The sequence below is a fragment of the Hemitrygon akajei genome, chromosome 5 (assembly GCF_048418815.1).
Source record: "Hemitrygon akajei chromosome 5, sHemAka1.3, whole genome shotgun sequence".
Taxonomy (NCBI): domain Eukaryota; kingdom Metazoa; phylum Chordata; class Chondrichthyes; order Myliobatiformes; family Dasyatidae; genus Hemitrygon; species Hemitrygon akajei.
The window spans coordinates 121,875,269-121,896,678 of record NC_133128.1 but is presented as its reverse complement, the minus strand read 5'-3'; the positions used below and the strand labels follow the sequence as shown (position 1 = coordinate 121,896,678).

The 21,410-nt window shown below is 45.6% G+C and overlaps 1 protein-coding gene across 1 annotated transcript; it reads left to right on the top strand.

Annotated features, from left to right (window-relative positions):
• Positions 1-6,967: 6,967 nt before the first annotated feature.
• Positions 6,968-21,331, top strand: LOC140728126 (large ribosomal subunit protein eL43). The gene is made up of 4 exons (XM_073046343.1): positions 6,968-7,209; positions 7,990-8,118; positions 12,024-12,106; positions 21,193-21,331. The coding sequence occupies exons 1-4, from the start codon at positions 7,207-7,209 to the stop codon at positions 21,254-21,256; spliced, it is 279 nt and encodes a 92-aa protein (XP_072902444.1). The 5' UTR covers positions 6,968-7,206; the 3' UTR covers positions 21,257-21,331.
• Positions 21,332-21,410: the final 79 nt, after the last annotated feature.

Below are 21,410 nucleotides of genomic sequence, written 5' to 3'. Positions count from 1 at the left end.
TCGGAAAATATTATATTTGATGGAATAACGGGGCTTAATATGCGCTTTTCCGGAGAAGCTAGTGACTTAAGCTGCCATTCTCGACAATGACCACTGTGCTTTCTTTGTAATTGCACTTACGTGCTGGGCTCAGGCCAGGTTCTCCAAAATAATAACGCTTAGAAATTTAAAGTTGCTGACCCTCTCCACCTCTGATCCTCTGCGTATTGGCTCATGGACATTTGGTTTCTTTCTCCTGAAGTCTACAATCATCTCATTGATCTTGCTGACATTGAGTAAGAGGTTGTTCTGATGACACCACTCAACTCGATTTTCAATCTCCCTCCTATATGCCGATTCATCACCACTTATATGCCCTATGACAGTGGTGTCATCAGCAATCTTGAATATGGCATTGGAGCTGTGCTTGGCCACACAGTCCGCAGGTAGAGCAGGGGGCTACGCATACAGTCTTGTGGAGTACCTGTGCTGATGGAGATGTTGTTGCCAATCCAAACTGACTGGGGTCTGCAAGTGAGGAAATCCAGGATCCAATTCCACAATGAGGTATTGAGGACAAGATCTTGGAGCTTTTTGAATAGTTTTGAGGGGGTGCTGGTATTGAATGCTGAGCTGTAGTTGATGAGGAGCATCCTGATGTCTGCATCTTCGCTGTCCAGATATTGCAAAGATGAGTGAAGAGTTAATGCAATGGCATCTGCTGTGGACCTGTTGCTCCAGGAAGGCAAACTGGAGTGGATTCAAGTCACTACTCAGTCAGGTGTTGATACGTTTCATCACCAACCTCTCAAAGCACTTCATCTCTATGGTCGTAAGTGCTATGGGCAAACTTCATTGAGGCAGGTCACCATGCTCTTCTTGGGCACTGGAATAATTGAAGCAGGTGGGTACCACTCACTGCTAAAGTGAAAGATTAAATACCTCAGTGAACACTCCAGCCAGGCTCTGCACAGGTCTTTAGCCGTTGGCCAGGTACCCTATCTGGGCCGGATGCCTTTCGTGGGTTCACCCTCCTAAAAGCAGCTCATACGTCAGCTTTAGAGACTGGTTTCATAGGATCACTGGGAGCTGTGAGATGGTTCCTCAATGTTTTGATGGTCAAAGAGAGCATGGAAGGCATTGAGTTCATCTGGAAGTGAAGCCTAGTTGTCTCCTATGTCACGATTTAACTTTTTAAGAGGTGATAGTATTCAAGCCCTGCCACAGCTGTTGAGCATCCCTCGTTGATTCAGTTTTGCTCTGGAATTGCCACTTTGTCCATGACATGGCTTTCCAGAGACCATACCTGCACCTCTTGGTCACCGGAATTGAATGCCTCTGATCTGGCTCTAGGCAGGTTTTGGGTCTCATGGTTCATTTGGGGCTTCTGATTGGAGAAGACGCTGAATGATTTAGTGGAGGCACAATCAAAGGATATACCTTGAATCAAAAGGACAGGCAGGAAGGCACAGGCGGTGGTGTGGCTCTGATGGTGAGAGATGGAATTACATCTTTAGAAAGAGCTGGCATACGGTCAGAGAATATTGAATTTTGTGGAGTTAAGAAATGACAAGCGTAAAAAAAAACATATTTTGGGAATCATAGGTAGGCCTCCAAATAGTAGCCAAAATGTGGGGTTGAGATTGCAAAGGGAGCTGGCAAAGGCATGTATTAAGGGTAATGTCACAATTGTAATGGTGGACCAATATGCAAAGGGATTGGGAAAATCAGGTTGGTGTCGAATCACAAGAGAGGGAATTTGTTGAATACCTACAAGATGGCTTTTTAGAGCAGTTTGTGCTTGAGCCTACTTGGGAAAGGCTATCTTAGATTGGGTGTTGTGTAATAACCCAGACCTAATTAGGAAGCTTAATGTATAGGAACCCTTAGGAGGCAGTGATCTTAAAATGATTGAATTCATATTGTGATTTGAAAGGGAGAGGCATAAATCACATGTATCAGTATCACAGGGGAATAAAGGGAATTACAGAGGCTCGAGAGAAGAGCTTGCCCAGGTGGATTGGAGGAGGATACTGGTGGGGATGACGGCAAAGCAGAGATGGCTGAAGTTTCTGGGAATAGTTCACAACGCACAGGGTAGATCTGTCCCACAGAAGAAGTTGTTCGCAAATGGCAGGGGTAGGCAACCGTGGCTGACAAGGGAAATTAAGGACTACATAATAGCCAAGGAAAGGGCATATAAAGTAGCAAAAGTGAGTGGTAAGTTGGATGGTTGGGAAGCTTTTAAAATCCAACAAAAAATAACTTTAAAAAAAAGCTATGAGAAGGGAATGATAAAATATGAGGGCAAACTAGCCAATAATATAAGGCAGGATACCATTAGTTTTTCAGTTATATAGAAAGTAAAAGGGATGTGAGAGTTGTTATTGGCCCACTGAAAAATGATGCTGGTGAGGTAATAATGGGGGATAAAGAAATGGCAGATAAACTTAATGGGTACTTTGCATCAGTCACATGTGGAAGACTCTAGCAGTGTGCCAGAGGTCCGTGAGTGCCATTGCTATTACAAAGGAAAAAGTACTCGGCAAACTCAAAGGTCTGAAGGTGGATCAGTCACCTGGACCAGATAGACTACATCCCAGAGTCCTGAGAGAAGTTGTTGAAGAGATAAAGGTAGCATTGGTCATGATCTTTCAAGAATCACTTGATTCTGGCATGGTCCTGGAGGACTGGGAGGTTACAAATGTCACTCCACTCTTTAAGAAGGGAGGAAGGCAACAGAAAGGAAATTATAGACCAGTTAGCCTAACCTCAGTGGTTGGGAAAGTGTTGAGTCTATTATTAAGGATGAGGTTTCGGGGTACTTGGAGACTAATGATAAAATAAGTCAAAGTCAGCATGGTTTCTGTGAAGGGAATTCTTGCCTGACAAATCAGTTAGAGTTCTTTGAGGAAGTAGCAAGCAGGGTGGCCAAAGTAGAGGCAGTGGATGTCATTTATTCGGATGTTCAGCAAGCGTTTGATAAGGTGCCACACATGAGGCCATTTAACAAGAAAAAATCCTATGGCATTACAGGAAAAATACTGGCATGGATAGAGGAATGGCTGACAGACAGGAGCAGTGAGTGGGAATAAAAGAAACCTTTTCTGGTTGGCTGCCAGTGACTAATGGTGTTCCACAGGAGTTTGTATTGGGACCGGTACTTTTCACGTTGTTGGTCAATAATTGGACAATGGAATTGATGGCTTTGTTGCGGATGATACGAAGATAGCTGAAGGGTAGGTAGTGTTGAGGAAGCAGCAATTGCAGCAGGACTTAGACAAACTGGAAGAATGGACAAAAAAGTGACAGAATACAGTGTTGGGAAATTATGACAATGCATTTTGGTAAAAGGAACAATAGAGCAGACTATTATCCAAATGGGGGTGGAGAAGGTTCAAGCATCAGAGGTGCAGAAGAACTTGGGAGTCCTCGTTCAAGACTCCCAAAGGGTTAATTTGGGTCTGTGGTAAAGAAGGCAAATGCAATGTTGGCATTTATTTCAAGGGAAATAGAATATAAAAGCAAGGAGAAAATGTTGAGTGTGTGTAAGACACTAATCAGGCTGCTCTTAGAGTATTGTGAACAGTGTTGGGCCCCATATCTCAGAAAGGATGTGTTGTCTTTGGAGAGTGTCCAAAGGAGGTATTTGGCAGCTTTGGGCCTGTTTCACTGGAATTTAAAAGAACTTGTGGGGATCTCATTGAAACTTACCAAATGTTGAAAGGACTAGATAGGGTGGATATGGAGAGAATGTTTCCTATGGTTGGGGTATCCAGAACTAGAGGGAACAGCATCAAAATTGAGGGGCAACCTTTTAGAACGGAGGTAAAGAAGGAATTTTTTTCTCACTAGAGTGGTGAATCTGTGGAATGCTCTTCCACAGACTGTAGTGGAAGCCAAATCTGAAGGTAAATTTAAGGCAGAAGTTGATTGTTTCCTGATTGGTCAGGGCATCAAAGGATGTGGCAAGAAGGCAGGTGTATGGGGTTGAATGGGATCTGGGATCAACCATGATGAAATGGCGGTGCAGACTCGATGGACTGAATGGCCTAATTATATGGTTTACAGCTTTTTTAATAAAGTCTGTTACAACGTGGTGTATTCATTCAGATCCCTAGATAAGTCCTTCAACACAGCCAGTCCATTGACTCAAAGCAGTCCCATAATCTTTCCTCTGCCTCCTGTGACTACCTCTGTGTCCTAATCTCTGGAGCCTCACTCTGTAGCCTCCGTCTGTATGCAGGTTGGAGGACAGCCAGGTGATCAGATTTCCCAAAATGCAAGTTGTGTATGGAACGGTAAGCATTTCTTATCTTAGTACAATAAGAAAAAATATATATGTAAAGAAATAAATAAGTAATGCAAAAAGAGAACAAGGGTAATAAGGGTATGTTCATAGGTTCCTGGACTATACTCAACTGTGTGTCAGTGTTGATTGTGTCAGGGCGCTAGAGCAGGGATCCAGTCACGGACCCAGTACTGTGCACACAGTGATATTCACTGAGTAGCAAATCCCGAGGTACAAAGAAAGTCGGCATCAAAGTTCAGGCAGAGATCAAAACATCCAGAGAAATCCAAAAACCAGAATCAGGAAACAAAGCAAGAGGTTTAGATGGAGTGGAGTTTGTTAGGTGTGTTCAGAAAGGTTTCCTGATGCAATATGTAGAAAAGCCAACTAAAAAAGAGGCTGTATTTGATCTGGTATTGGGAAATGAACCTGGTCAGGTGTCAGATCTCTCACTGGGAGACCATTTGGGAGGTAGTGATCACAACTCTGTCTCCTTTACCATGGCTGGAGAGGGATAGGAGCAGACAATTTGGAAAATATTTAATTGGGGCATGGGGAAATATGATGCTATTAGGCAGGAACTTGGGAACATAAATTGGGAGCAGCTGTTCTTAGGGAAATACATGGCAGAAATGTGGCAAATGTTCAGGGAACATTTGCATGGAGTTCTGCATAGGTATGTTCCATTGAGGCAGGGAAAGGATGGTAGGGTAAAAGAAACATGGTGTACAAAGCACGTAGAAAATCTAGTTAAGAAGAAAAGCTTAAAAAAGGTTCAAGAAACCAGGTACTGTTAGAGCTCTAGAAAAGTACAAGGGTGCCAGGAAGAAACTCAAGAATGAAAATAGGAGAGCTAGAAGGGGACGTGATAAGGCCTTGGTGAGCGGGATTAAGGAAAACCCCAAGTATGTGAAGAGCAAGAGGATGAGCTGTGAGAGAATAGGATCATTCAGGTGTGACAGTGGAAACGTGTGCATGGAGCCCTATGAGGTAGCGGAGGTACTTAATGAATACTTTGCTTCAGTATTCACCAGTGAAAAGGATCTTGGCAATTGTGGGGATGTCTTACAGTGGATTGAAATGCTTGAGCATATAGACTTTAAGAAAAAGGTTGTGCTGGAGCTTATGAAAGTTATTAAGTTAGATAAGTCACCAGGACCAGACGAGATACACCTCAGGCTATTGTGGGAAGCAAGTGAGTAGATTGCTGAGCCTCTGGCAATGATTTTTGCATCATCAATAGGGACGGGAGAAGTACCGGAGGATTGGAGGGTTGCAAACATTGTTCCCCTGTTCAGGAAAGGAAGATAACACAGGAAATTATAGACCAATGAGTCTGACTTCAGTGGTGGGCAAGTTGTTGGAGATCCTGAGAGGCAGGATTTACAAGCATTTGGAGGGACATAATCTGACAAGGGATAGTTAGCATGGCTTTATCAAGGGCAGGTCACGCCTTACAAACCTGACTGAATTCTTTGAGGATGTAACAAAACACATCGATGAAGGTAGAGCAGTGGGTGTAGTGTACTGTATATGGATTTCAGTAAGGCATTCGATAAGGTTTCCCATGCTAGGCTTATTCAGAAAGTAAGGAGGCATGGGATCCAAGGATTTGTGCGTCAAGAATTGGCTTGCCCACAGAAAGCAAAGGGTGGTTGTAGATGGTTCATATTCTCCATGGAGGACTGTGACCAGTGGTGTGCCACATGGAATCTGTTCTGCGACTCTGCCTCTTTGTGAGTTTCATAAATGACCTGGATGAGGTCATTTCTGGTCACCTCATTACAGGAAGGATGTGGATATCATAGGGAGTGCAGAGGAGATTTACAAGGATGTTGCCTGGATTGGAGAGCATACCTTATGAGAATAGGTTGAGTGAATCTGGCCTTTTCTTCTTGGACCAACTCTATTAGGTGACCTGATAGAGGTGTATAAAATGATGAGGGGCATTGGTCATGTGGATAGTCAGGGCTGAAATGACTAACATGGGGGGGGGGGGCATAGTTTTAAGGTGCTTGGAATAAGGTACAGAGGGGATGTCAAGGTTAAGTTTTTCACTCAGAGGGTTGGGTGCACGGAATGCACTGCCAGCAAGGTGGAGGAGGTGGATACAATAGGGTCTTTTAAGACATTCTTCTATAGGTATGTGGAGCATAGAGGGTTATGTGGTAGAAAAATTCCAAGCTGTTTCGAGAGTCGGTACAACATTGTGGGCCGAAGGGTCTGTAATATGCTCTAGATTTATGTGTTTCAATGGGGGATGAAGGGTACTGAGGGGCTGACGAGAGGTGCGGTTGATTTGGACGTCGTGGTGGCGAGGGGTGGGTTAATGGACTGATTCTTTATGCCCTGGCTGGGTCAAACCCAACTTCTCTCCTTTCCCAAACACGAGAAAATCTGCAGATGCTGGAAATCCAGAGCAACACACGCAAAATGCTGGAGGAACTCAGCAGGTCAGGCAGCATCTATTGACAAAGAGTATAGTGGACGTTTCGGGCCGAGACCCTTCATCAGGTCTGAGTTGGTGCGTGTTGCTTCTCTCCTTTACCCCTCACTCTGTGCCAGGCACCACTGCGAACCGCTTTGGTTAGGCGGGAGCGGTCACTCATGGAAGCTCGGGCAATGAAGGGAACAAACAGGCGAGAAAGTCAGGGTCTTTGCCTCAGCTCCCCTTCTCCCGGACTGATTGCCAAGCTTCTAGACCCCCAAACCGCCCTCCAGCCCCGGTCCCAATCCCTGCGGGCGCTTGCCGGTCCGGATCACCATGGGCCTGCGGCTCGGACCGATCCCCCGGTTATTTTCGCCTCCCGGTTGCCCCCGGACCCTTGGTGGTCGGAATCCCTGGTTGTTGCGCCCGGGAGGTGACGCCACATCCGCCGGCTGGCTGTCATATTGCGCGTGCGCGAAGGGGCTGGCCCTCTGCTGGATCTGGGACGATGGTGAGCGGCTGCGGCCGGGACCGAGGGGGGAAGGGAAGCGGCAATCCGCCGCCATCCGCCCCGCTTAGGGTCGCTGTGGGTCCGGGAGGAGCGCCAGTCTGTCGCCATCGGTACTGGGGTCTGGATGCGTGAGTGAGAACCCGCGTATCCTCCCCCGGCCTCCGGGGTCCCGCTCCTCCTCGTCCGTGGTGGCACCGGGTTCGGCGCGGATCCGTGCGGTGGCCGAGTGTTGGGAGCGGGGAGAGACCGGGGATCCGGTTCGTGAACCGTGGGCAGAGAGGGAGGGAGACCAAGGCCGGTGGAGAACCGGGAAGTGGGCCGGCATTGGTGGGGTAGAGAGGGTGTTGAATTGGGAGACCATGGCGGTTGTAACCAGGCTCACGGCCGGGTAAACTGGCGTACCAGGCCCCGGTGGGTTGGGAAGAGGGTGGCGTAAGGGGACCGCCGGGGGAGGGGCGCGGAGTGGGGATGGGGGGTGGGTTAGAACTCGGGGCCTGGTTGTGTTGTGTCACTGGGTGACAGGGTAGTGATACCTGGGAGAACAGGCCACACTCTGGGGTAGTGGCAAATGGTGAGAGGAGGTTGAGAAGCGTGCTTGAGGTTCTGGTTCTGAAGCTGGGATCTATCTGGGGGTTTCAGCAATGGTGCCTCGGCTGGGGCGTTGATAATGTGTCTGGGGATCTGGTGGGAATCCGAGATGTGGTCCAGTGGAAGCAGGCAGAGCTGGGGTATCTGGGTGGAGGGAGCATGTAGCCTGACTGACCACTTAATCTTTTCCAGGCGAAACGCACCAAGAAGGTTGGGATTGTGGGCAAGTATGGCACCCGGTACGGAGCATCCCTCCGCAAAATGGTGAAAAAGATCGAGATCAGCCAACACGCCAAGTACACCTGCTCTTTCTGTGGGAAGGTGAGTTGTCGCACAATCTAAGGTGCTGGCATTGAAGTGGACCCCATGCTATCTTACCTGCTTCCTTCCAGTACATTGAGCTGGATAAACCCACAGGGCCTGACTGAGCATGTCCTCAGGGTTAGCTGGAGTCGCAGACCTTTATTGTTGGGCACTGGTGAAGTTCCTGAACTGGAAGGTAGTTAATATTTAAAAAGGCTAGACAATGAGTGATGGGGCAGTTACTGGAGGGACCAGACCTATCAGCATTTGCATAGATGGTCTGGTTTAACCTGGACGAGCTTTTTAAATGTCCTAATCTGTCTGCCTCTATCATGTTCCTTGGTAGCCTGCTCTGGGCACCCAGCATTCTGTGTTTTTTTTAAAACTATCTGATATCTTCACTAAATTTTCCTCCACTCAATGGTTGTCTTCTGGTATTGGATGTTGCCGTGCTGGAAAAAGGTATGGTCTGTCTGTGGCTCTCACGTTATTTAACATCTTGGGGCTGAGGTTGTGGCTCTTTTTGGTGGGGGGGTGGACTCGTTGGTATGGTTTTGGGGATGGACTGGAGTTAGGGATCAGGTTAGGGTTTAGGGACTGAGGTGTGGAGAAAATTAGAGGACAGGACTGAGTCTTGAGCCTCTGCTCCATGTTGAAGGCCAGCGGTGTGGGCCTGGAACATCAGTGGGCCGGCAGACCCGCCTGCGTGAAGGCTTGTGGCACCCCTTCCCCCACCCAGTGTTGTGAGTTGTTGACGGGTCCCATGCTGTCAGGAGGAACGAGGTCTGATGAGCAAGTGGAGTTGAGGCCTGGTGTTCCATGATCAGCGGGTCCTGGAGTCAATATCGAGGATCAAATCGGAAGTTCTAAGTCGAGGCCCGATGGCTGGAGTCCCAGGTCTGTGAATTTTTGCAAGTCCACTGGGGACATTGAAGGCCCAAAGGCTGCAAGTCTGAATCCAGGTCCTCGGGAGGCTGAAGATGGCCTGTCGTAGTGTTAGAGGACTGTTTGCTTGCGCGGGCGGGAGGAATGGGGCTTGTTTTGCTGTTGGTGTTTTGTTGCCGGAAGGTGTGGCACCACTTGCGGGCTGCCCCCAGCTCCTCGGCTGTGTTGGTCATTTATGCAAATGATGTATTTCACTGTGTTTCGATGTACGCTTGATAAATCCTGAAGCTTCCTCTCATCCTCCTTCGCTGCAACAAGAAAATCCCTAGCTCATATATTGGGTAATTAACTAATTGGCAGTAGCTAATAAAAAGTTAGTGAAGTGAGTGGTCATTGTGGGAGCAGTCATTGTTGCAGTGGGCTCGTGTCGGATTGGGGAGCCGAGGCTTCGGCTCAAAGCTTCAGTGAGAAGAGGTGGGGGCTAACTGTTAAGCTAAATGATAATCTTTGGACTCTGGAAGGAAACACACACACACAATGCACAAGCTTGCTGACACTGGATTCCAGATTTGAACTACGAAGTTCAATGCCCCCAGCTTTAATGGTGTCACCCCAACCGCTCTGCTACCAGAATTGACAGCTGGGGCGGTGGCGTGCTCCTCTTGCAGGCTGTGGTAAGTCAGGGAGAGCTCCATTATCTCTGACGACACCAGCGAGAAGTGCGACTGGCTGCAGCCCCGTTCAGATTATGTTACAGAGCTGGATGAGGGGTTGATTGATGGGTGATACAGGGAGACATTCACCCCTAAAGTGGAGGATGTGGATAACTGGGTGATTGTCAGGAGAGACCAAGGGAATGGACAATCAGTGCAGAGTATCCCTGTGGCCATCCCCCTGCATAACAAGTATATTGTTTTGGGGCTGGGAACAGTGTATCAGGGGAAAGCCCTGGCAGTAATGTCTCAGCCACTAAGTCTGAATCTGTGGTTCAGAAGAGGTGAGCAGGGGCGATTGGGGATTACCTGGTTAGGGCAACAGATGAAGTTCTGTGGATGGGAATGAGATTCCTGAATGGCATGTTGCCTCCCAGGTGCCAGGGTTAGGGACATCTAATGGCTGATTTACACTTCTGCGTAGCAGCCACGCCGCAGCCTTCGTAAGTGGCCTGCGCCGTTGTGAGCATTTATACCTGTGCGTTGGTGTGTCTGCGTCGCTCTGCAATTCACTGCCAAAACGCTAGACGGTGGTGGGGTTTCTATGCCACTGTGTAGTTTCTTTGTGTATTTCAAACAATGGCGACTGAAATTGAGCGCATCATGTTGGAGTTGGAGCTGATAAATGTTGAACAAGGATTACTCTTATTGAAATTACTGCAACACAGAAAAGAGAGAAGATGTCGGAGGAGATGGTGTGTACGACCATTGAACGGATTGAGGCAGAAGGAGGGTGAATCTTCTGTGCTTGTCCGGCCACTGAGAGACATGGACAAGGAAATGCATTTCAAATATTTTGTCGGCTGGTAGATTTGACGATTTGTTTATCATCTCCGACCATTTATTTCGCATCAGTGTACGCACAGTATGCCTATAGACAGGAGGAAATGTGATGCTACCAAGCGGACCAATCACAGTTGTTACGGTCTGCGTCGCCGTGACACGCAGTTACATTTTTGGAGAGGTGCGAGTCAGGGTAGGGTGTAGGGTACAGTGTAGGTTACGCTGTACCTATGGCGTTCATTTGATACAGAAGTATAAATCAGCCTTTAGATTGAGTCCACAGCATTCTTAAGGGGAAGAGTGAGCAGCCAGAGGTTATAGTTTGCTTTGGTAAACATGATATAGGCAGGAAGGGTGATGAGGTCCTACAAAGTGATTTCAAGGGTTTAGGTGCTCCACTTATACCACCCTCCCTATCCCTTTTGAAACATCTAAGCCCTGGAACATCAACCGGCTGTTGCAATAGTCATAATTCCATGTACCGATTCATGCTCAATGTTCATCACCCTTACTCATCTGCTGTCTTTTTTTAAGTCAAAAACATTTTGACCCATCCATCTGACTGTGTTTATGCCCTATCTATTCACCTTCACAGTCTCACTGCACATCGCATCTTAAGAGGAGTCAGCATAACTTTTGTCCATGAGAAATCGTTTTGACAAATCTGGGTGTTCTTTGAACAGGTAGCCAAAAGGGTAGATGATAGGATGACTGTGGATAGTGTTGGTAGCCTTTGACAAGAGATCCCGCTAGGCAGGAAGGCTGGTCTGGAAGGTTAGGCTCCATACAATGCGGAGCAGGACATGGGAGCTAGGAGTATACGTGCATTGTTGAAGTCACGGGTAGACTGGGTGGCACACTGGACTTCAGGATGTCAAAGATGGGAGTTGGGACATATTGTAGTTGTATAGGTTGTTGCTGAGGCTGCCCTTGGAATACTGTGTGTAGTTTTGGTCACAGTTGCAGGAACAGCTAGAGAGTGCAGAAGAGATTTGTAAGGATGTTACCAGGACTAGGGAGTCTGGGTTATAGGGAGAGGTTGGCTAGGTCTTTATTCCTTGGCACATAGAAGAACAAGTGGCAATTTAGAGAGAAATGTCTAAAGTTATGATCGGTAGATAATTGTAAGGTCTTCACTAGGGTGGGGGAGTTCAAAACCAGAGGACATAGATTGAGGGTGAGGGGAAAGATTTAAAAGGGACAGAGATGAGTGTACGTAATGAGCTCCCAGAGGAAGCAGTTGAGGTAGGTACAATATTGTCATTGAATAGGTAAATGGAAGGTGGAGCCTGGAGGGATGTGGGCCAGAGAGCCTGCTTCCTTGCTGTATTTGTCTATTGCTTGCTCTGAGCAACTTGTTCGGCCCAAAACACTGTCAATCCACTTCCCCCACAGTCAGTCTGTGGCTTGGGGATTGTTCAAAGTGCACCATGGGTCTGCTCTTTATCTGTGGAAATTTCTGGAGCTGGTGATCCTAGTTGTACCATACAAGGATTGTGTGAGTTTCACTGATGGTAACTCCTGAATCTTTCCTTCCCACAGACGAAGATGAAGAGGAGAGCTGTTGGAATCTGGCATTGTGGGTCTTGCATGAAGACAGTAGCTGGAGGAGCCTGGTCCTACAAGTAAGTACTGAGCTGATGGGTGAAAGTATCTGTGGATGACCTGGGTGCAGTGTACATTCACATTAAACTAGAATGAATTGCACACACTTTTATCTCCTAATCTGCTGTTTGGAAAATTCATAAGATCCGATCCATTGCATGTTCTGGTGGTGAACCCCCTCTCAACTGTAGCCTACCATTGAGTCCATGGGGAACATTGGCAGACATGTTGAAGAGTGGAAATTTGAGGCATAAGGTTATTCAAATACCTGGGCATAAATACACCAGGAAATCAATTAAATCTGTCCTATAATAATGCAGTGAGCCTGTTGATAGATGAGTGAGAGGAGCCGTTACTTTGGAGAGAGTGGGTAAAACGTGACATACATTGCTGTGAGGTCATTCACATAGGCGGAGTAAAGAAATGGCCTGACTAGGAAAACGTTTGTGCACTGAGGGACTTGTGTTGTTTCATGGGATTCAGAAAGTAAATGTCCGGCTCTGTGAAGCTCTCATAGGGCAGTGGTAATTGCAAGTTGGTTCCAGTAAGGGACTCTTGCTGAAATTGTGCTGAGTTTTGGTGAGATCTCTGCAGAACTGGAATTGCTACTGTTGATGAGGCTGGGCTGGGTGGCTGTTAACGCCACTGTGGCAGGTGCTAAATACCAAATCATGAACAAATCTTTCCATAAACCTGCACTTTCTGAGTTGTGTTCTTTTAACTAAAGTTAACAATCTAAAATGTTTCTCACACAGCGTAGTTCGCTGATGACACGGCCATAGTGGGGTGTGTCAGGAATGGACAGGAGGAGGAGTATAGGAAACTGATACAGGACTTTGTGATATGGTGCAACTCAAACTACCTGCGTCTCAATATCACCAAGACCAAGGAGATGGTGGTGGACTTTAGGAGATCTAGGCCTCATATGGAGCCAGTGATCATTAATGGAGAATGTGTGGAGCAGGTTAAGACCTACAAGTATCTGGGAGTACAGTTAGACGAGAAGCTAGACTGGACTGCCAACACAGATGCCTTGTGCAGGAAGGCACAGAGTCGACTGTACTTCCTTAGAAGGTTGGCGTCATTCAATGTCTGTAGTGAGATGCTGAAGATGTTCTATAGGTCAGTTGTGGAGAGCGCCCTCTTCTTTGTGGTGGCGTGTTGGGGAGGAAGCATTAAGAAGAGGGACGCCTCACGTCTTAATAAGCTGGTAAGGAAGGCGGGCTCTGTCGTGGGCAAAGTACTGGAGAGTTTAACCGGTAGCTGAGCGAAGGGCGCTGAGTAGGCTACGGTCAATTATGGAAAACTCTGAACATCCTCTGCATAGCACCATCCAGAGACAGAGAAGCAGTTTCAGCGACAGGTTACTATCGATGCAATGCTCCTCAGACAGGATGAAGAGGTCAATACTCCCCAATGCCATTAGGCTTTACAATTCTACCGCCAGGACTTAAGAACTTTTTTTAAAAGCTATTATTAATGCTTTTTGAGATAGTGATTTAGATGCATATCATATTTTTTACTGAGTTAAGTATTGTATGTAATTAGTTTTGCTACAACAAGTGTATGGGACATTGGAAAAAAGTTGAATTTCCCCATGGGGATGAATAAAGTATCTATCTATCTATCTATCTAGTTGGTATTTGGGCTGAAATGCTAGAAGAGATTTTGGAGGAATCTGGGCAGGTACTGGGATGTGCAAGACTGTGGTTAATGCCAGCAAGTGGGTGGGTACTGGTAGATGTTAGCAATTGGTTGGAGCTGTATTAACCCTTTCACTACCTGATTATGTTCCTTCTGACAACACAAACTAGTCATTATCTAGTGCAGGGGTGTCAAACTCATTTTAGGTCACGGGCCGGATTGAGCAAAATGCAGCTTCATGCGGGCCGGATCAGTCGGACGCGTGCGAACGCAGCTTTCGTTGCCTCCGTTTTTTCAGCCTGCTGTCATGTGTCTCAGTCTCTGCTATAACTACAAAGTGTTTCACTTTACAAATTCCGTTTCTTATGAAGAAGACTGCCGAATAAACACTAAAAACCCTGAAAACCTGGTACCTGAATAAACTCAGCATTAGCCATATCATACGCCATAGGCGCTTCGATTACTGGGGCCAGCTTTAATAGTAATTAGATATTATCTCGCGGGCCAAAGATAATTCCACCGCGGGCCTTGAGTTTGACATATATGATCTAGTGCATCTTTGTCAACTGTACTGCCTCTTGTTGCTTCAGGGTTATCTCCAGTCCAATCCTGTAGCTGAAACCATTCGCAGAACCTTTCTGGGAGGGGAGCTCTCACTCTTCAGAGTTAACGAGGATTGGATGCCATGTTCCAGTTGTGTTTAAACACAGTTCTGTTCCTCTGTGCCAAGATAGATAGCCATGTGTACTCTGCCACTTTTCAGTTCTTGGCACATGTTGTTCCAACCTTAATCTGCTGGTTATCTGTCCATTTTGTCAGGCTGCTTGATGCAATTGATTACTACCTTATTTACAAATGTGGGATAATCTGCTGATTTTGAAGTTTTACCCTGCATACCATTCATGTATTAGATTCCTAGAGGTATTCAACACTGAAGTAGTCCCTTTAGCCTAGCAAGGTGCCTCCCTGAGCTAGTCCCTTTTGGCCCATATCCCTTGCAACCCAGGTTCAAAGTACATTTATTACCAAATTATGCACACTGTATACAGCCTTCTTGTGGGCAGCCACAAATCAAAGAAACAGAATGGAACCCATTTTTGTTTAAAACACACACACAACAAAGACTGCCAATCACCCACGTCAGAAAATAACAAAACGTGCAAACAATAAAGAACACACAGACCATTAACTGAGTCCCTGAATGCAGGTGCTGATGTTTGCAGGCCACAGCTTAAATCATTTCAGTTCAATCTTGCCTGTTCAAATGTATTTCAAAAATTCAACTTGTACCCATCCTACTGTTTCCTCTGGCAACTTTGTTCCATTTACCCTATGTGGGAAAACTTTGCCTCTCTGAGCCTTAGTAAAACGCTTAAACTATTCACTTTATCTAAGCCTCTCATGATTTTGTAAAGTTATCCCTCAGTTCTATACCACCATTCCTGAGGGAAAATGTCCTGGCCTATCCAGTCTGTGCATGTAGCTCAAGCCTTCCAGTCCCAGCAACATCCCTGGGAATCTTTTCTGGCTTAATGACATCCTTTCCCTACTGAATGATGATCAGAACTGCTTGCAGTTTAATCTTTTATAGTGTATTTTCACTGACGTGTGAAGTGAAATTTGCTGATTTGTGGCAGAGACATAAATCAATAACTGGTGTGATAAAGTGGAATAATGAGGTGAGGTTCATGGACAGTTCAGAAATCTGATGGTGGAGGGAAGAAGCTGTTCCTAAATTGTTGAGTGTGGATCTTCAGGTTGCTGTACCACCTCTCTGATGGATGAGACACCTCCTCTTAGATGTCTTCAATGGTTGGGGTTGGAGCTGACTGACTCTGCAACCCTTTGGAGTCCCCATTCCAGGTGGTGATCAAATTGGTATGTCCATTATACATCTGCAGAGATTTTCTAGTCTTTGTACTATACCACATCTCAAGTTCCTAATGAAGTGTAGCCACTGGAGCCGCCTTTGTGATTGCATCAGTGTGTTGGGCCCAGCATAGGACAAAGAACATTACAGCCTCACAGTGTCATACTGACCTTTTAACCAGGTAGATCCTCTTCTCACTAGTTCCACTGTTGACCCTAGTAAGGACTGGTGTGTGTGCCTGGCTTCCCTTCTTGAAGTCCACAACCAATTTCTTGCTGAGGTTTGAGTACACCACCACTCATTATGAAGATAGCACCTCTGCTTTCTTAAAAATTTACAAAGATTCTGCATGTTGTCTAAAACTGACAGACTTCTAATAGATGTGCATTGGTGAATGTATTCGCTGTTTGCATCATGGCCTGCTGTGGAAACACCGATGTCCTTGAATGGCAAAGCCTACAAGAAGTAGTGGATATGGCCCAGTCTATCATAACTAAAGCCCTCCCCACCAGTGAGCTACCTAATGCAGGAAAGCTGCATCCTTCATCAAGGGCCCCCACCATCCAGGCCATGCTCTCTTACTGCTGCCTTCAGGAAGGAGGTACAGGACCCACCAGGTTTAGGAACAGTTATTACCCCTTGGCCATTGGGCTCTTGAACCAGAGGGGATAACTTCATTTCTCTTCACTTGCTCCATCACTGAACTGTTCCCATAACCTGTGGACTCACTTTCAAGGACTCTTCATCTCATGTACTCGATATTTATTGTTTATTTTTATTTTTCCTCTTTCTGTATTTCTGCAGTTTTTTTTTACATTGGTGGTTGTCTGTCCTGTTAGGTGTAATCGTCCACTGTTTCTATTGCATTTCTGTAGTTACTGTGAATGCCCACAAAAAATAATTTCAATAGACAATAGGTGCAGGCGTAGGCCATTCGGCCCTTTGAGCCAGCACCACCATTCAATGTGATCATGGCTGATCATCCACAATCAGTAACCCGTTCCTGCCTTCTCCCCATATCCCTTGACTCCGCTATCTTTTAAGAGCTCTATTTCAGTGTTGTATGTGGCGACATTTACTTTGAACTCAGCCAGCTGTTTCATTTTAATCTCATTGCCATCTGAAATTCTAGCCAACAACAGTGAATTTATTTTACATCTGTTACATGAGATCTCTCTATTCTGTATTTCCGCGCACTGGGTTTACCTCTCCCAGTTGCCAAAATAAATTTGGTACAAAGCCTTGTCCGTACCTGTCCAGCGTGCATCAGCTGGGTCATAGTTCATCTGTCCCAGTCAACGTGGAACTGAATTTTGTTCCTTCCAGACCAGTCTTTGAGCCACACATTCACTTCTTTAATCTTATTACATCAGAGATTTGCAGTTTGATCTCGTGTCGTGTTCTGTTTTTAATCTGGATCCCAGGTGCCAGTGCTCCTGACACAACTTCACTCGTCTTTTCAATGTCTTTGCTGCCACTTAGAACTTTGCCCTCCCATTCCAGTCTTAAGGGGATGGCATTCACCCTGGCACTGCTTTTGGCTGCAGAGAGAACATCTCTGACAATGAGCTTGTATTTTCACTATTCCTCTTCACTCCTAGTGTGTGAATGGTTCCACTTGAAGCAGTCTGTGTGCTCCTTCCCATGCACACTTAAACTTTTGAGCCAGCAGCACAATTCCAAGAGATCGCATACCCCACTCTGTTGACATCTTGCTTTTGAATCAGTTCAACTGGATTTATTCTTGCAGAGTAGACTTGGTGGTCTTATGATGTGGTAAGCAGATTCTACTTGGAGGTGTTCTAGTTTCTCTGCCACTGTTACACTTTATTCACATTGTTACTGCTTGAGCTGGTATTCTACCTCAATGCACTGTGTAATGAACAGTATGCAAGACAAGCTTTTCACTGTACCTCAGTACATGTAACCCTAATGCACCCGTTCCCGTTTCTTCCCAGTCAGTCACGAGTAATTTAGTTGGTTAATTGTCCCTGCTGTGTAGAATCTGTAGGATGTGTTGGAGCTGGGATTGTATACAAACTGGGAATAACATGGAATTAGCGTTGACTGGGTGGTAACAACTCGAGTCGTGCAGCAGTATACAGCAGCACAAAGGCCATGTGGTCGCTGCACTCTAGCAGGGATGTGATTGCACTGGAAAGGGTGTAGAAATGGATTGTCTTTGTCTGGGATGCTGTGTTTTAGTAATAATTAGAATGGATAGGCTAGGTTTCCTTGTAGAGAAGGCTGAAGGAATCATGGTAGAAGTATATGAAACTGAGTGGTGTAAGCACAGTATAAAATGGGCTTTGGTTAACCTAAGTAACACACACAAAATGCTGGAGGAACTCAGCAGGCCAGGCAGCATCTATGGAAAAGAATACAGTCGATGTTTTGGTAGTTTTGCCGAGTTCCTTCAGTATTTTGTATGTGTTACTTGAATTTGCAGCAACTGCAGATTCTCTCGTTTGTCTTTGGCTAACCTTTTATCCCATCTATTTGCCTGCATTTGTGCCTTGTCCATTTGAATGTTTCTAAACATAACAGTTCACATAATTCTACCAGTTTCTCTGATGTGTTTCAGTTCTTAACCATTCTCTCTTACAAAAAATGCCTTTAACAACAATCCCCTTCCACACACTCTTGTTATTTGTCACCACTCAGCCTCCTTCACTGCAAGGAAAACGAGTCCGAGCCCGACCAATCCAGTCTCTCCAGAACTAAAGTCAGCATCCTGGTGAGCAGCCTCTGCACTCACTGGTGGCACCTCGTCCTTCCAATAGTGTAGTGACCAGCATTGAATTCTTAGTGGCCTGTCCTGTGGTGAATGTGGGTAGGGATGCCAGGATGAGTATATTTAAAGCAGGGGTTGGTTGGTTCTTGTTTAGTAAAGGCGTCAATGGTAACTTGGTGAAAACAGGAGAATGATGTAATTAATCAGCCATGATGGAATATCAGAAGAGACACGATGGGCTGAAGGGCCTAATTCTGCTCCTATAGCATATGGTTTATAGGTTTTTAATTGTGACATATTATTTGACTTTTACATGTTATGCCCTGAAGACAAGTAAGCCACATATATTCATCTCATATCTACCCAGGAATTATGGACTTGAACCTGTAGGTTTCTCTGTTCATCTGCATTTCTTAATATTTATTGTACATGTCCTACCTGGATTTGACTTCTCAAAATGTATCAACTGCATTGTAGGGATAACATTGATGGAGATGGACAGATTTTTGACTATTACAGAAATCCAGGAATATGGGGATGATGCCTGAAAATGAGGCTGGTAGTGCAGCGTGGGGAGTGGGGTGCAGCAAATTCTCTTATTCTTACAACCTTTATTCGCCTTGAACGTCAACTATTGGGATGGCGGAAATGACGGCTTTGTGGCCAGGTTTGCAGACGATACAAAGATAAGGTGGAGGCTAAAAAGTGGCAGATGGAATATAGGTGGTGTCAGTGTATGGTCATGCACTTTGGTGGAAGGAATGAGGGTCTAGAATGTTTTCTAAATGAGAAAATTCAAAAATCACAGGTACAAATGGCCAAGGTTGAATCAATTGTAAGGGAGGCAAATGCAGTGTTGGCACTCATCTTGAGAGGATTAGAATACAAGAGTAATGCTGAGGCTTTAAGGTATTGGTCAGCCTGCACTTCGGAGTATTGTGAGCAGTTTTAAGCCCCTTATCTAAGAAAAGATGTGCAGACATTGGATGGGGTCCAGAGGTGGTTTATCAGAATGATTCTGGGGATGAAGGGATTAATGTGAGCATTTAGTGGCTCTGTGCCTGTACTTGAAATCTATCAATATTGAAAGGACTAGATGGAGTGGATGTGGAGCCAGGAGGTAGTGAATTTGTGGAATTCATTTTGCCACTGGGCATCTTTATTTAAAGTTGAGGTTGATAGGTTCTTGATTTGTCAGGGTGTCAAAGGTACGGGAGCAGGCACAAAAATGGGTTGAGAAGGGTGCTAATACCAAGTGTGGCATCGAGGAGCCTTGGTAGAACTGAAACTACAGTCGGCCCTCCTTATCTGCAAGGGATTAGTTCCAGGACCCCTCGCGGATACCAAAAAACACGGATGCTCAAGTCCCTTTTTCAATGTGGTGGACCTTAGGACCCAGCAGAACCCCAGACCTTATTTAACCTGTCTCAGTGCGGTGGACATTAGGACCCGGCGGCGGAGCTCTGAATCCGCATTGTTTCTGTTCACGAAAATAATCACGATCACGACTGAAAATAAAGTGGAAATAATAAAGCGATCGGAAAGAGGTGAAACGCCATCGGTCATTGGAAAAGCATTAGGCTACAGTCAGTCAACTATTGGAACAATTTTAAAGGATAAAGTGCGAAAGACCCTGCCCCAATGAAAGCTACAATTATTACTAAGTAACACAGTGGTTTAATTTTTGGGTTTTTGATCCTCCACATCAACTAGGCACGGATAGGGAGCGATCTGTCACTGGATTGAACTCGGGAACTTCTGTTCCCAAGCCTGGCGCTGAAATAAGTGTTTCTTAAGTGTTTTATATGCATAGAAAGGTAAAATATCTACTATATACTAAGACAAACTGGCGCTAAATAATACCAGATGTACCTCTTCCGATTTCCAATTTTTTTCGATCCCAATCTATGATAACCCATGCACATCCTTCCGTATACTTTAACTCGTCTCTAGATGACTTGTAATCCCTTATACATGTAAATGCTATGTAAAATGGTTGTTATACTGCATTGTTTAGGGAATGACAAGGAAAGAAAGTTCATGTACGCTCGAACAAGTGCTGGAAGAGCACTTTCGGGTTTGCTCGCTTCGCGGTTGGTTGAATTTGCGCACGTGGCACTTGCGGATAAGGAGGGCCGACTGTATTTTGCATTAAGGGGCAAACGCTCCATTGGTAGGAGTCTGATCTCACGGAGGGAGGTATTGGAGGTTAAACATCCCAGCACATTGCTGCAGAAGGCTCTCAGAGCTCAGCCATCCTCAGCTGCATCACAGGTCAGAGGAGATATTATATGTAGTTGCATTTGCAACTCAGCAAGTGAAGCGCCCGTTAACCCCTGCAAGTCCTGTGAGGTGGTTTGATAAATCACTGATGCTACAAATCTAACCACCCGACTTGTAAGGTACAAGTCAGTGTGTTGGATTGCTTCACTTAGCTGAGTGAAGTTAATCCACGTACTCAACATCTGCTGCTTCATAATTGGTTTGGGCACTTCGGACAATTGGAGAGGCCAAATAGCCTCTCTCACTAATTTGGCAACTCTAGGGAAATCTCCCTTATATTATAATGACAAGTTCTTATGTATTCACCATGAACAGGTGTGACCTGGTTTTAATAACTTCAGCAAAGGATGTATATAAAAATTGGTAGGATGTTTCCTGCTGCAAGTTGTCGGACATGGATATGTACTCTTTGGGCCACTGTTCGTCCATCTACACTAACAGCAATAGTGAAAGAAGCTGAGATGGGAAGTCTTCCTTTGCTGTCAGCATTGTAATGTTTGCATACAGCTCAGGGTGGTGTCTCGTGGGGGGATTGATAGGTTTCTGTCCCTCTAATTATTGTTTTCATTCCCCAGCACGACCTCAGCTGTCACTGTGAAGTCTGCCATTCGTCGCCTCCGGGAACTGAAGGACCAGTGAATGTCAGCCTTTGGGAGTATCTAATTTTCAGCTGTGTGCTTGCCTGCAACCTACCTAATAAAAGGTTTAAATACATCAGTTCTTCTGCTCATTCTTTACCCATTGAATCTCATTTTTAAAAATAAGGTCAATTTTAATATATAAAACAGGAGCC